At 36.1% G+C, this 14,531-nt stretch overlaps 1 protein-coding gene across 1 annotated transcript in view; it reads left to right on the top strand.

Annotated features, from left to right (window-relative positions):
* The window catches only part of TMPRSS15 (transmembrane protease, serine 15), a gene marked incomplete at its 3' end in the record, with an annotated part of 36,535 nt that extends 22,958 nt beyond the window's left edge, over positions 1-13,577 (top strand). The window contains exons 12-20 of the mRNA XM_009069533.1: positions 361-510; positions 1,492-1,594; positions 2,076-2,226; positions 3,325-3,466; positions 7,530-7,619; positions 8,881-9,006; positions 9,479-9,610; positions 12,374-12,382; positions 13,467-13,577. Coding sequence (XP_009067781.1) covers positions 361-510; positions 1,492-1,594; positions 2,076-2,226; positions 3,325-3,466; positions 7,530-7,619; positions 8,881-9,006; positions 9,479-9,610; positions 12,374-12,382; positions 13,467-13,577 — 1,014 coding nt within the window. The remainder of the gene's footprint in view (positions 1-360; positions 511-1,491; positions 1,595-2,075; positions 2,227-3,324; positions 3,467-7,529; positions 7,620-8,880; positions 9,007-9,478; positions 9,611-12,373; positions 12,383-13,466) is intronic.
* Between the last annotated feature and the right edge of the window lie 954 nt (positions 13,578-14,531).

Here is a 14,531-nt window from a genome sequence, read left to right as displayed (position 1 = left end):
GGCCTCACCAAAATAAAGAGCAGGGTTAGCCATTAGTGTTAGCTATGCAGAGGGCTCTCTCTCATTCCCCACCACATAACTGGTGAATGATCAGGAAAGAAGGAACAGAAATCAAGATTGGTGAATGAGTGCAAGACTATAGGGCTACACTTCCGCAAGAGCATTTTGTTAACAAGTAAAAACGACACATTTATTTGAGTCATTTTGTTACATTGCATTGAAGAGGAAGTTGAGTCACCATGGGCTTCAGTTTAAAAACACATTTTAAAATGTACATTGTTCGTCACTCTTTCTTATGTAATTCAGAGAAAATACTAAATGTCTCTGTCATCTTCATTTACTAGAGGTTCTTATTCACAGATTATGAGAAAGTCACTTGCACTTTTGAAGATGGCTTTTGTTACTGGATACAAGATTTAGATGATGATTCAGACTGGGACAGAGTTCAGGGTCCTACCTTTCCTTTTATGAGTGGTCCTGATTTTGATCACACATTCGGCAACCTGTCAGGTAAGATCAAAAAACAAGTGGCTTGCAGATTAAAGGAAAAGCTTGATTTAGTTTATATTATATCACACAATGGATTCTTCATAGTGGTATTACTAGGATGTCATTTTATTTTGCCATAATAAATGAGTCAGGACTATCAGACAAAATGTTTTATGTTACTGATTGCCATCTTGTGGAAATATATCAAAAGTAAAAGAAGAAATAAAGAAATATGTAAAATGATTAAAGTGTGAGGTACTGAAAACTTTCGAAGCTATTATTATGCCATAGAGCTTTATCTGAAAAGGGAATTTCTACTATGCAACGTACTATAGGTCAAAAAACTGCAAGTTAATCTTAAGGAAGAAAGAAACTGCATAAGTTTGCTTTTCTTGTGGCAAATCGCAATGCTTCTGTGGCTTGGCCTCATATGGCAACAAGAGGTCTCAATTCTCAGCTGCAATGGATTAACTAAAAAAGCAGCTACAAACTCAATTTCACAAATAATGGGCTTTTTTTGTTTATAATGCTTCACCTTACTATAAAATATTCATGTAGTCATTCTCTCACCCTCTCAACATGCAATCCATGTTTCCCATTGTGAATAAAAATAAGAATATGTGGATACAAATAATGAAAATTTCAGGAAATTATTCTGTCAAATGACAAGCAATATCAAACAGGAAGCCATTTTTAGAAACCAAGTAGAATTGCTGGCTTCACTAATAAGACAGATCCACTGACTCGAAAAGGACAAGTTTCCTATGTCATACCTAATTTTGAGGAGTATCCAACAAGCTTAAAAGCTCACTTCAATATGCCACTGACTGATGAATATAACTTGAGATAATAATTCTCATTTACTCTGTCAGGAATCTTCCAAGTCAGGCAACTCTATCTGTCCTTGATACTATTGATACTATTTTAAATGCAAAAGCTGTAATTGAAGAATTCTTTAAAAAGTAATTCTGTACTGACTAAAATGTACTCATTACCTTGCAGGATTTTATATTTCAACACCCATTGGACTTGGATTTGGAGAAGAGCGAGTCCGGATACTGAGTTTGCCTTTGGTCTCTTCAGATACATATTGTCTAAGCTTTTGGTATTGTTATGCAGTTTCTCAGCCCACACTTTCTTTAAGAATATAACCAAATAGCTTTCTTTCATGTACGATATTGATCCAAGCCAGTGTGCCAGCAATACAAGCCTGCTTCTGTTTGGATTTCCACAATCAGCCTCAACTCCAGGCCTGAAACTATAAATCCCTCATAACTTTGGTTCTTGTGGTTAGCTTTAATATATTTTCTTTTTAACCCTCCATCCAATATTCATTTCTATACAGAAATTATATTAAGAATATCTGAAATACTTTTTGTCATGAAGCTTAACTAGACCTCTGCAGAAAATACAGCAAAGTACCAAGTAAACTCCTGGTGCAAGCTAAACACATGATTTATTTTATTTTCATGCTCACTGCAAATTACTCCTAATTTATTAAACTATTTATAAAGTAAAAAGAGTGACATTTTTTCATGAAATTTCACTTTACTGTGATAATACAAATATTGCTTTTCTCCCTCTAGGTATTTCATGTACAGTACTAATGTTTACCGTTTAACAGTTAGCATAAGTAATGAGTATGGTTTGGAAAAAATAGTGTTTGAAAAAGAAGGAAACTACGGAAACAATTGGAATTATGGACAAGTAACTTTAAATGAAACATCTGATTTTAAGGTTTGTTAAGCTGCTAGTTCTTTTTAAAATTTATTTTAACTAAACTTATATCAGAGTTTTCTTTGAAAAGGACCCAATGATCCACAGCTTCAAAGACAATATCCAGTATATTACTAATATATGTCATCAAATAAATGATAGCATGCAGAGAAACCATAGAACCATAGAATCACAGAATAGTTTGAATTTGAAGAGACCCTAGAGATCATCTAGTTCCAACCCCACTGTTTGGGCAGGAACGCCTTCCAGTAGACCAGGTTGCTTAGAGCTCATGGTTGCTTAACCATGATAAGATGCAAATTAAACAACTTCAGATTCTGAATAAGTATTTTCACCAATTACTTACAGAAAAAAAAATCAGTGAAAGTCTGTTGCAGATGGAGTGTGTTGGGCACCACATAGTTAACAACTGACTTGACTTATCTGTAGAGAAAATATTTATGCTAGACAATTCCTTCAGCACCTCTCTTTTCAAAATTATTTCTTTTTATAGGTATTTGGGATGGTTTGCCCTGCTGTAGTAGTTTTGATTGATGCAAAAGCACTGTCAGATACATGCATTTACCACCTGAGGAAGTAAATGCATCTGTGACCTAGATACATCAGATTTTCAGTAAACATGTGGTTTATGATTTCAGGAAGATCACTATCCATATTTCACCAGCACAAAGTCCTTGGTAGTGGAATTTCTTTAAATATATGGTGTTTAAAGCAGAATAACAAACAAATGAGATTGATTTCAATTTTTGATGGAGATAATGCCATTAGATCAAGAGAAGTTTGGGCTGACAAATGGTAGAGAATTTGTGTATCAAAAATTACAAAAGCAAAGTTATTGAATATTTTTAAGTCATGTCCATCATTTGTATGAAGAAGTTACTGCATTCCTTGGAGTAACTCACTTAGTTTGCATAGTCCTGGGGTATTTTTGTGAGAAATTTCGTCTCATCTCTGATGCTCTCCCCTGAGTGCAGCACCTGTGTAGATTACAGTGGAAATAAGAGCATTCGAGACAGAAGAAAAAAACAGTTCAGAATAGGAAGATGAAAAATGGTTCACTAAATTATAAAATTCTATTTTTTTTCCCATAAACTTCAGGTGATTTTTGATGCCTTTAAAAAACGTGGTCCCAGTGACATTGCTGTGGATGACATTGGCTTAACAAAGGGAAAGTGTAATGAAAGTGATTACGTGGAGCCAACTGTGTTGCCAACTGTTCCTACTACTCCTTCAGTTCCTAGTAAGTAAACACTAAATTACAGTTGATTTCCTATTACTGTATTTCTGCATTAGTGATTCAGAATTTTCAACATTCAGTTGTGTAAAATCCTCTCTTCGGCATAATAAAATTATTTTCAGGATAACATACTACACAGGTCAAGGTTCCTGCCCATTACTCCATTGACAGCAACAGAATTGGTAGAATCACAGCTTAAGCTATCAGCTCAGTATCTTCCAAAACTTGAAAAGTTGAGGATAATTAAAGAATTCAGAATTTGTCTCAAAAAGCTTTAATTAGTAAAGCTTCCAGGATGCCACTGAAGGGGGAGAAAGAGGAAAGAAGAAAGAGAAGGATGATTATAACCTCTATATTTGAAATTATAAACAACATATCAGGAGATTAAGAGAATGAGCAGTCATGTAGTATTATCCCTAGAGGTCTCAATAGTGAAGATTCACCAAGCTGCAGTGTGCATGTGCTCTCAGAAACTCCGTTATTTAAGGGAATGAATCCATAATAGTGCCAGAATGGTTTAAGAATGGACCACAAACTGTGAGTGTGTAATACCCAAAATGGAGATACTATCTGGAGTAAGGTTCACAATTCACTAGCTCTTTCCAATATGCATTTGATAATTTTGTTAGTCCTACTATATCTCACTACATTAAAGAGGAAAAATCAGTAGTTGCTTTGGAAAAAAAATAGGGAAACAGAAAGGACAGAAGGAGTATTAGCAGTTTTGGTTTCAGAGGAAATGAGTGGACAAAAAAATACTCAAACCCAAAAAATCAAAGGACTCTTTCCATTCCCTGATCTAATGAGAGATTTCAACATTTGCATACATTTTTTAATGTGTCAAAACCCCAGCCTGATTTCTTCAGCTTTTTTTTTCCTAACTGTACTCCCTGTGGTAAGGCAGGTGTGATGAATAAGTGCTTGCTCTAGTAGGACTTTTTTACTGCATAATGGGGCCTTACCGCATTTCATCTCATCTTCTTGGCATCTCTGCTGAATCTCACACTCAGTGGGATACTGCAAGAGGGTTGGTTTTGTTTGCATATTTTTGCCATCTCTTCTAAGTCAAGTGGAAGTTAATGAAACATGAAATACTGCTGCCTCTAGTGCATGTGTACCTCTCCAGACAGGTTGTACAGCTTGATCCAGACCCATTCTACTGCAGAGTCTTTTAGAGAAAAACACAGATATTTAAACTTCCTCAAAACAGTACAGTTCCACAGAGCTGGTCAGAAGAATCTCATGGAGAAATATATAAAACCCCATACCTTTAACCATCATTATAAATCTGGAAAATTTATATAAAACAATGAAGAAACATTCCATATGATGTTAACCAAGTCCAAGCATATTCAAAGGAAAACTAATACAAATATAAATATAGCTTGTGGGGGAAAAAATTAAAATATCTGATAGGGCTTTGTAAGCTTTTGTGAAAGAGAATGAAATTTTGAGGGGAAAAAAGATTTTTCTGCAAAAGACCTATTCACATATGGCTTCAAATCATTAAAACAAACAGTGAGAGTGTTACAGGACTGCCTCTTATTAGATTTACTGTCACTTACAAAGCACAGCTAGTTGCACTCTTGACAGTATATAGTAAAGAAAAATCATCTAATATTAAAATAATAGAAAAAGACAGTTTGCATTTTATTCATGGTGAAACACTGTGTTCTAATATTGTCATTCTATGAAATCTGTCACCTCTAAAGCTATTGCATCAGGGCAGGTAAGAAAATAAAGCCTTCTAATAGGTAAGAAAACAAAACCTAAGTACAAGAGCCAAATGCAGTTTTAGAGCTCCATCATGAGACACAAGGAGGTAAAGTTCAACAAGATGTCTCTATCAGCAAAATTAAATTTTAATAACAGTAGTAATTTCAGTCATAATTTACCAGAATGAGTTTGGGAATTTAATTGCAGCTTTTATTAAAGTAATTATGTGGAGAAATGGTGATATCTGCTACCTCCAGCTATCTTTCAGGTGCTGTGGGTAAATACACCTCACAAATTAGCATCAGTCTAATGATTAGTGGTAGAACAACCCTATAGCAAATAGAAGCTGAGTGCTGCTGCCAAAATACCAAAGAAATTTAATTCAAACTACACATCTCTTCCCAAAATATGGCAATAGATATTCATAAAAAAAGGACATGGTCATATGGCATATGACTCCTTATGAAAGAGATTAGAGAGGATCCATAATGTCCTTCAATATGATACAAAGTCTAAGCTGGTGCTGGGGAAAAACTATCTTGTTCTTATAACTTTGTTAAGACATGCTACGCAGATGTTATCTACAACCTGGTGATAAAAAGTGAATGTTATCAATCATCTTCAAAGAAATATGAAATTACTTTGATAGATGTGGTGCAAGCTTGCTAACGCTAATGGTTTCACTGCAAATGTCACGTCTATAAACAAGAGATAAAAGAATTTGAGCTGAGTCAATTTCTTTTACTAGAATTAGAGCTTCAGTAAGAGGCATTGGCATCATTCACAGTGCCACAAAACCTCATTGAGATGTAAAAAAAATATTTTTGATGGTGACATAGGGAAGCTGGATTTGTTTTTGCATTTTGCACAAGACTGTCAGCTCACATTTTCATCTAAAACAAAGATTTCTTTCATCTTCATGTTCATTTATGACCTGTCTTTTAACACAAACAACAGTGTGGAAATTACAGTGTACATTCCACATTTTAGGTGTGTATGTCAATATAAACTGAAGTTTTGGCCAAAGCAAAGAAGATTTTTTTCTATGAATAGGTCATATATTTTCGAGGAAAAAGCAAATGGCTATTTTTAACACTTACTAGGTCTAACTGTAAGTTTTTTTAAGTCCTGATGCAAACAATAGTATAAGGGTTTGCGCTTTTTGTCCTAAGTTTACTGGTTAAGTCCTAAACAATAGTATAAGGGTTTGCGCTTTGTCCTAAGTTTACTTGCTAGATGACAACATGAGCTTTACACTTGAGTATCTCTGCTAATGCTGCAAGAATGTTTTCTTCACTGGAAGGGTGGTCAGGCATTGGAACAGGCTGTCCCAGCAGGTGGTGGAGTCACCATTCCTGAAAGTGTTCGTAAAACATCTGCATGTGGCACAAACAATAGTATAAGGGTTTGCGCTTTGTCCTAAGTTTACTTGCTAGATGACAACATGAGCTTTACACTTGAGTATCTCTGCTAATGCTGCAAGAATGTTTTCTTCACTGGAAGGGTGGTCAGGCATTGGAACAGGCTGTCCCAGCAGGTGGTGGAGTCACCATTCCTGAAAGTGTTCGTAAAACATCTGCATGTGGCACTTAGTGTTTGGTCTAGTTGACAAGCTCTAGTTGATTGGTCAATTACTTTGGAGGTCTTTTCCCACCTTAAAAATTATATCATTCTAAGAATGATTGGATAACAAGGAAGGAGTATAAGTAAAGTGCATAAATCTGTTATATTTTGGGGCCTCTCTGACATTTTCTGGCTTTTAGATTACTGTGCTATTAAATGACACAGTTGACTGTATCACATTATTGTCTTCATATTTTCTGTTAAGTGCACAGCTTGCAGACCAATAATCACATGAAAGTCAGACTGTGCCCTTCCCTTGACTGCATGGGAAAGACTTCTCACAGCACCATCATAAATTAATACAGTTATGCATCTGGGCACCAGCACTTCACCAACTACAATATATGAACTACAGCAGTACATAATGCTCTGGCATCATGTATCATGTAAATCATGTATCATGGCATCATATAAATGCTGGCATTTACATGCCAGCATGTCTCATTTAGACACTGTAACTACTAAGGGCAATGAATTTCTTACAAACCTTAATTCTTCAGTGCACTGTGTCCTTACCAAAAACCAGGGTGTTGACTTCTCACAATTCATTGTTCAAGCCTTATACCAATGGCACCTTCAGTTAACTCATGTAACTGAACCCTTACAGGAATGAAGTTAGCTTGAATATCCTCTTCATAAAATTACTTTTACAAATTATCATTATTACAGCAGATTGAAAAAGTAAGACAATAGGTTAATTATGTTTTCTAAATGTTTTCTTTTTCAGCTGACTGTGGAGGGCCAGTTGAACTCTGGGAGCCAAACAGTACATTCAGCTCTGAAAACTTTCCAAACAATTACCCTAATCAAGCTTCTTGTAAGTCGTTCTTTTCCAAATCTTTGGGGTAAGATTAATCATATAAAAATGGAGAAGCTAAATCTGCTTTTCCAAGTCAGATGCTGTCAAACAAACAAACAAAAAGATCTGTTATATACAGTGGGATCTTTTATCTGAATTCTATATGGCACTTAGCAGAACCTAAGGAAACATGTGCCATTTGATTAGAGAGTGATGAAGACAGGCTTAATCCCATGGAATGGGTTCAGACAGGCCAATGCCCTAATGTCTATTATATCAAATGTCTTTATGTCATAAAAGATGATGAAAGTCCCCATTTTATTATTACACCTGAAAGTGTTTGCCAGGTTAATATCATCACTTCTGCTAAATAGCTAAAGTTTTCTAGAGCCAAAGAATATGTGCATGCATATTGCAAGGAATCACCTCTTTATTTAACATTTCTTAACATACTAGTGAAAAGACATCAGTATTTTACTGATGCTACTTGATTTAGATTAAGCTACAGCTAGCAAAAGTCAATGCTTCAAGGTAGTCCACTATGTGCTGTTGATGGATGAAGCAGGGAAGACAACTTTGTCATTGCTTCTTAATGAAATTTCAATTATTTATTACTTCACCTTTAACTGGGGAATTGTGTTGGGATGTTAATCATAAGAGTTGTCATTTTGTGGCTTTGTTCCACTCGAGATATGGTTCACACTTCCAGTATTCATTTCACAAGTTCCCAAATGAGATTCCTACTAGTAAGAAGATACTTTTCATACTATGAAAATATTTTTTAGTGGTTGGTTTTGGGGTGTTTTGTACTTTCTTAACAATATTTCCAGAGTATCCACACTTATATTAAATATGAGGAAACATAGGCTAAACAGAAACAAAAAGCTATCTAACTTGAAAGTCAGGCTTCTGTGACTGATTATAGAAATTATCTTACTATCAAACAAGATTTAAGTGACAAGACTATTTGTTACATTGTCACGGTCCAACAAGAATGAGCTTTCCTACTTTAGGGAAACTCACAGTTGTCATGAAGGATTAAAAACACATGTGTATGTTGTAGGAGCCTAAAATTAATTTTAAAAAGAGCTTTAAGAATGAGAGCCTATGGAATTTTTGGATTGTGACAGCTTAAGTTGCTTTTAAAGACAAGATTTAGACTCTTGCATGATTCATAAGAGTTTAGCAGACTTTTTCCCCCAAAAGCCCTTCAACAGGAAAAGACAGTAAAAGTAACTACTGAAAAGGTGATTTGTATGTGTATGTTACTGTTTTCTAGGTGTGTGGTACTTAAATGCTGAAAATGGAAAAAATATTCAACTTCATTTTCAGGTTTTTGATCTGGAAAGTATTAATGATGTGGTTGAAATCAGAGATGGCAGAGGACCAGATTCCTTACTTTTGGGCAAGTAATAGCACTGAGTAGTAAAATGAATATAAGCAGACAGCTGGAGCAAACTGATGGATATAATACAAAGGAAATTTAATCTCTCTTTCCATTCTACATTTCTTCACATTTTCCGGGGTCTTAGAAAATAGGAGGAAAATCTGAGAAAACATACTGTTTCTTACATAACATTTCCAAAATGTTTGCACACACACAGCTTTCCTTGCAATCCATACAAAACTGGCTTCTCAGTAAATCAGACTGCTTATATATGCGGACAAACAGGAGCACAATCTCTTAGTTGAACCTAATGTTGCTCTATGATAAGTCAAGTTTGGTGTTGGGCTTTGACCATTGCAGTCTGATAGCAGTTAGGTTTGGGGGAGCAACAGCATTCATGTGGTGGTAGTACTTGCTTTTGAACAAAAATCAGTTTGAAATACATATGAACAAAATGGCTTAAATGTGTTCATGTTCTTTTTATGAATAGCTGTCTACACAGAACAAGGCCCATTGCCAGATGTGTTCTCTACAACAAACCAGATGACAGTAATCCTCCGTACGGACAAGTCTGCAACAAGGAAGGGATTTCTTGCAAACTTTACTACTGGCTATCATCTAAGTAAGAATCTGAACCTTTGTATTGAAGAGGTTGTATCACTGATCAAACACATTTGACAAAATGTTGAGAGTGGAAGGTGACTTAACCCTTGATCAACAGAGAGATTCCAAAGTTAAAGAGAAATAGCCTAGCAGTTACTCATCTGTACTTTACTGGTTTTAGCATGAAAAGTGATGAGTTTGTTTCTTTGCTGTAATTAGACCTGTAATTGACAGGCTGAAGAAGCTGGGCCTGTTCAGCCTCAAGAAGAGAAGACCGCATAGAGAATTCATAGCAACTTTTCAATATCTGAAGGGCCTACAAAGGAGCTGGAGAGGGGCTCTTTGTTAGAATCTGCAGTGATAGGACAAGAGCTAACAGGTTCAAAAAGAAGGAGGGGAAGTTTAGGCTGGATATTAGAAATGTTTTTTACTATAAGGGTGGTGAGACATTAGAACAGGTTGCCCAGGGAAGTGGTGGCTGACCCAACCCCAGGAGTGTTCAAAGCCAGGCTAGATGAGGCCTTGAGCAATGTGGTCTAGTTGGGAGGTGTCTCTGTCCATGGCAGGTGGGTTTGTGACTAGATGATCTGTAAGGTCCATTCCAACCTCTAAAATTCTATGATTCTATAACCAATGCCTGTATTGTCCACAACTCTGTGTGATACTATGTGAAAAACTGACCTAGTATTTTGACCAAAAACTGTTCAAACATTGAGGACAAATACTAGCAATTTCCTATACAAGCCCCAGAAAAGATCACTTTATGACTCATTAGAGAGTGTCATTAATCTGTGTTTAAAAGCATTTGTAAAATATTTGCTATTGATCATATCCACCAGAAAAGAGAATTGTATATGGCAACTCTGATCAATATTTGCAGTATGACCCTTCTTGCATCTTTGAAAGTTTGGTCCTTAGCATGTGAATGATCTGAGAATAGTTAGTCTTTTAAATATTTGGACAGTAGTATTTCTGATCACAGCCAGTTCCTTCCTGAAAGACTCCTGATTTTCATGGGGAATGCAATTAAACTTGTCACTCATAATTCAGCAGTCAGTTCTCCAAAAATATGCAAAATGGAGCCAAATGCAAAGTACATGGAACAGCAATATGCTTACCAGGACAAATAATTAGACCAGCTCTATGCCAAATCTTGACAGAATTAATTAGAGGCTTTGTATTACTTCAGTGGAAGTCTGACTGCATAAAAACAGAGAAAGAAAAAGCAGTATGCACTGAGATTTGTGAAGTACTAATCATTTACATGAAAAGAAATTCAACAAGAATCTATGATCTTTTACTTACTTTAACTATTAGAAAAGTTATATGTCTACCAGCATGTTTAGCTAGCTTCAAATATTTTATAGATTAATGGTAATAATTATTATATTAATATACATTTTCTTAATATTAAAGAACAAATCTTCACCATTGATTTACATTTGTAAAATTAACCCCATTTAGTCCTGTTTTGCAAGACTGAGATGTTGGCTTATATGTATGTATGACAACTTTGCTGCTTCTTGTTTTGCCTTCTCTCACATTTCTTCAGTCCAACAACACTGCCTTTTTTTATCTGATTCAGCATATTTTCTGAGCCAGCTTTGCCCATATTTCATTGTAAAATAAAAATTAAGCTTAGCAATGCAGACTTCTCTGAGTGGCCATTTCCAGTTCTGGTAAAATACATTAAAATTTTCCATTTGCAAAAGAATTATGATTATTCACGATCTTTGCAGCCAAAGGACTGTACTAGTATCATTAGCCTGCAGGCCTATGGATAAAAGGATTGTCAGTGAATAAATTAGTTTTATTTTTCTATGAAATATTGGTTTTGGAAAAGGAAGAATAATTTGAACAGAAATGATTTTTTGCAGTATGAAATACAATAAGAAACCTATCTAAGTGAGAACAGTTCTATGGAATATTTGTTATTAATTATGAACATTAAATTCGTGAAAATCTGGTTCAGGCCTTTTATAAAATGTATTCTTTTTCTTCCATTTGTTACAGGCCATGCTAACTGATGAATGAATCATTTTATTAGACTATTAAAATTCAGAAACAAAGCAATTATATTTCCTTAAATAAAATTTCTAGATAATTAACTATTTCAGTTAGTAAGTCCATGAAAGTATATTAAAGAAAATTTTTTAAATTTCAACAGAATTTAAGTTTATGTCTCCATATTTCCTGTAAATATATTGAATGGAGCCATTAACAATAAACTCTGGCCATAGAAAGAATTATCACAGAATCACAGATTCTACAGAGTTGGAAAGATCTAGTCCTGGCCCTGCACAGGACCATGTGCCTGAAAACATTGTACAAATGCTTGTTGAACTCTGTCAGGCTTGGTGCTGTGACCACTTCCCTGGGGGAGCCTGTTCCAGTGCCCAACCACCCTCTGGATGATGAACCATTTTCTAACATCCAGCCTAAACCTTCCCAGATGCAACTTCCAACCATTCATGTGGCTTCCCCTAAGGGCCCTTCACCATCTTTGTCGTCCTCCTTTGGACATTCTCTAATAACCTAATATCTTTCTTATATTGTGGTGCCCAAAACTGAATACAATATTCGAGGAGAGGCCAGACCAGCAGAGTAGAGCAGCACAATTACCTTCCTTGACAGCTGGCAATGTCTTGCCTGATGCACCAGGACACGGTTGGCCCTTCGGACTGTTGACTTATGTTCAACTTGCCATCAACAAGAACCCCCAGGCCCCTTTCCATGGCATTACTTTCCATCATCTCATTTCCCAGCCTGTACATATAGCCAGGGTTGCCCCGTTCCAGGTGCAGAATCTGGCACTTGCCCTTGTTAAACTTCATATGGTTGGTGATTGCCCAGCTCTCTAATTTGTAGCTAGATCTCTCTGCAAGCCCTCTCTGACAAGGGAGTCAAGAGTTCCTCCAATTTTGTATTATCTGCAAATTTACTTAATAGCCCTTCAAGTCCTGCATCCAAGTCATTAATGAAGATATTGAAGAGCACTGTGCCTAAGACAAAGCCCTGTGGAACCCACTAGAGACCAGTCACCAGCCTGATGTAATCCCTGCACCACAACCCTTTGTGCCTGAACTGTGAGCCAGTTGCTCACCCATTGCCTAGTGTGTTTTTCCAGTTTTATGCTGGACATTTTGCCCAGAAAGACCTTGTGAGAGAGGGTATTGAAAGCTTTACTGAAATCTAAAGAGATTACATCAACTGGCTTCCCCTGATCAGCTAGGTGGCTCACCTTGTCATAAAAGGAATTAAGGTTTGACAAGCAGGACTTCCCCCTCATGAAGCCATGTTTCCAAAGTTACATGCAATTATAACTTTGCATTTACTCTTACTCTCATCTACTTTTATTAGAGAACTGATACTGAAGTAGCTTAATCCTGCTTTTGTGAATGTTTTCCTCATTCATTTCTGTTACTTTTGTCCCTTCCACCTTTCCCAACAATGAGTTTTTAGAAGGAGATTGTTGACTTTCGGTGCCTCTTTGTTTGTATGCTTGACTTGACATAATTCAAGGTCCCTAAACTTTTGTGAAAGTGCTGAACATGTGGAACTTGAAATCATTAGTCATTTTTTACAGAATTTGCCTTTTCCCCCCAAGATTTATTACACAACACTAGTAACTGAGCAATGCTAACTATAGCAGAAACTACAAGGTATAATATCATAGATTTTATTCATAATTAGCTTCTGTTTGTCTTAAAATTAACTTTATTTTGAAAGAGAGATGGATGGAAATGCAAAGAAAATTAAATCAAAGGTTCTGCATATTATCTACTCAATTTTTTACAAGTGAACTGCAAGATCTCCAGTGAATATCAACCTTCTTCATAAATACAGATTTGTTTTTCTCTCTTGTTTTCCTTTAGGAGCTTGTACAGTTGATGAGCATCAGTGTGGTAGCGGGAAATGTATACCATTGCATAACCTTTGTGACAATGTACCTCATTGTGAAGATGGCTCCGATGAAGCAAAGTGCAGTAAGGTTTCCTTCATGCAAAGAATCATAGTATCATAGAATTGTTTATGTTGGAAAAGACCCTTAAGATCATTGAGTTCAACCATTAACTCAGCAATGTCAAGTCCAACACTGAACCATGTCCCTAAGTGCCACATCTACACATCTTTCAAATACCTCTAGGGATGGTGACTCAATCACTTCCCTAGGCAGCCTGTCTCAATGCTTGGCAACTCTTTTGGTCAAGAAATTTTTCCTAGTATACAGTCTAAGCCACGTATATTTGGCAGGAATGGCCTAGGAAAACCAGCGCAAAACCTCAGCTAATGTAGAATACTGCAGATACATGCAGGCCATGACAATTTACAGAGCTGTATCTCACTGAGATTGTCAGGGCCAGAAAAACTTTTCTGAGATAGTGTATGTAATGAGGTGAAGATGTCTGGAAAAGTTAGGAAGTTCCTCTGTGCTGAAAACTGAAGCTGTTTATAATGGCCTCAGAATTAAAAGAAAACTCAACATATGGTTTTCTTCTGTGTCCATTTCATATTCCCAAATTCTACCAGTTTTTGCTGCAATTAATTTGAGTATCACAGTATAAATTCTGCAGTGCAGGGTAGAGAATAAAAATCTTCTTGATGGAAATTCACAGATAGGTTTGTGGGTGTAAAGCCAAACCATAAGACATGACACTCTCCAGCCCACCTGGACTCTATCTTGTGAAGGCATCACCATAGGGTGAATGGGTGGCACAGCTTCAAAAGGAGCACCCATTTTTCATAGTGAATGTGCATGTTCCTACAAGGAGGACAATATATGCTATTCCTTAGACCTCTGGCAAAATGGTTCTTTCCAAAATGTAGGTGTACAGTATATTAATTCATTTAACATAACAAGAAAATAGCATTCTTTAAAAAATCATTCAAATGCAAAGCTGCTATTTCTGACAAAGTGATGTTCTGACAATCTGACAAAG

Source organism: Acanthisitta chloris, unplaced genomic scaffold (genome assembly GCF_000695815.1).
Source record: "Acanthisitta chloris isolate BGI_N310 unplaced genomic scaffold, ASM69581v1 scaffold5362, whole genome shotgun sequence".
NCBI lineage: Eukaryota > Metazoa > Chordata > Aves > Passeriformes > Acanthisittidae > Acanthisitta > Acanthisitta chloris.
This window is presented reverse-complemented; position numbering and strand designations above follow the sequence as displayed.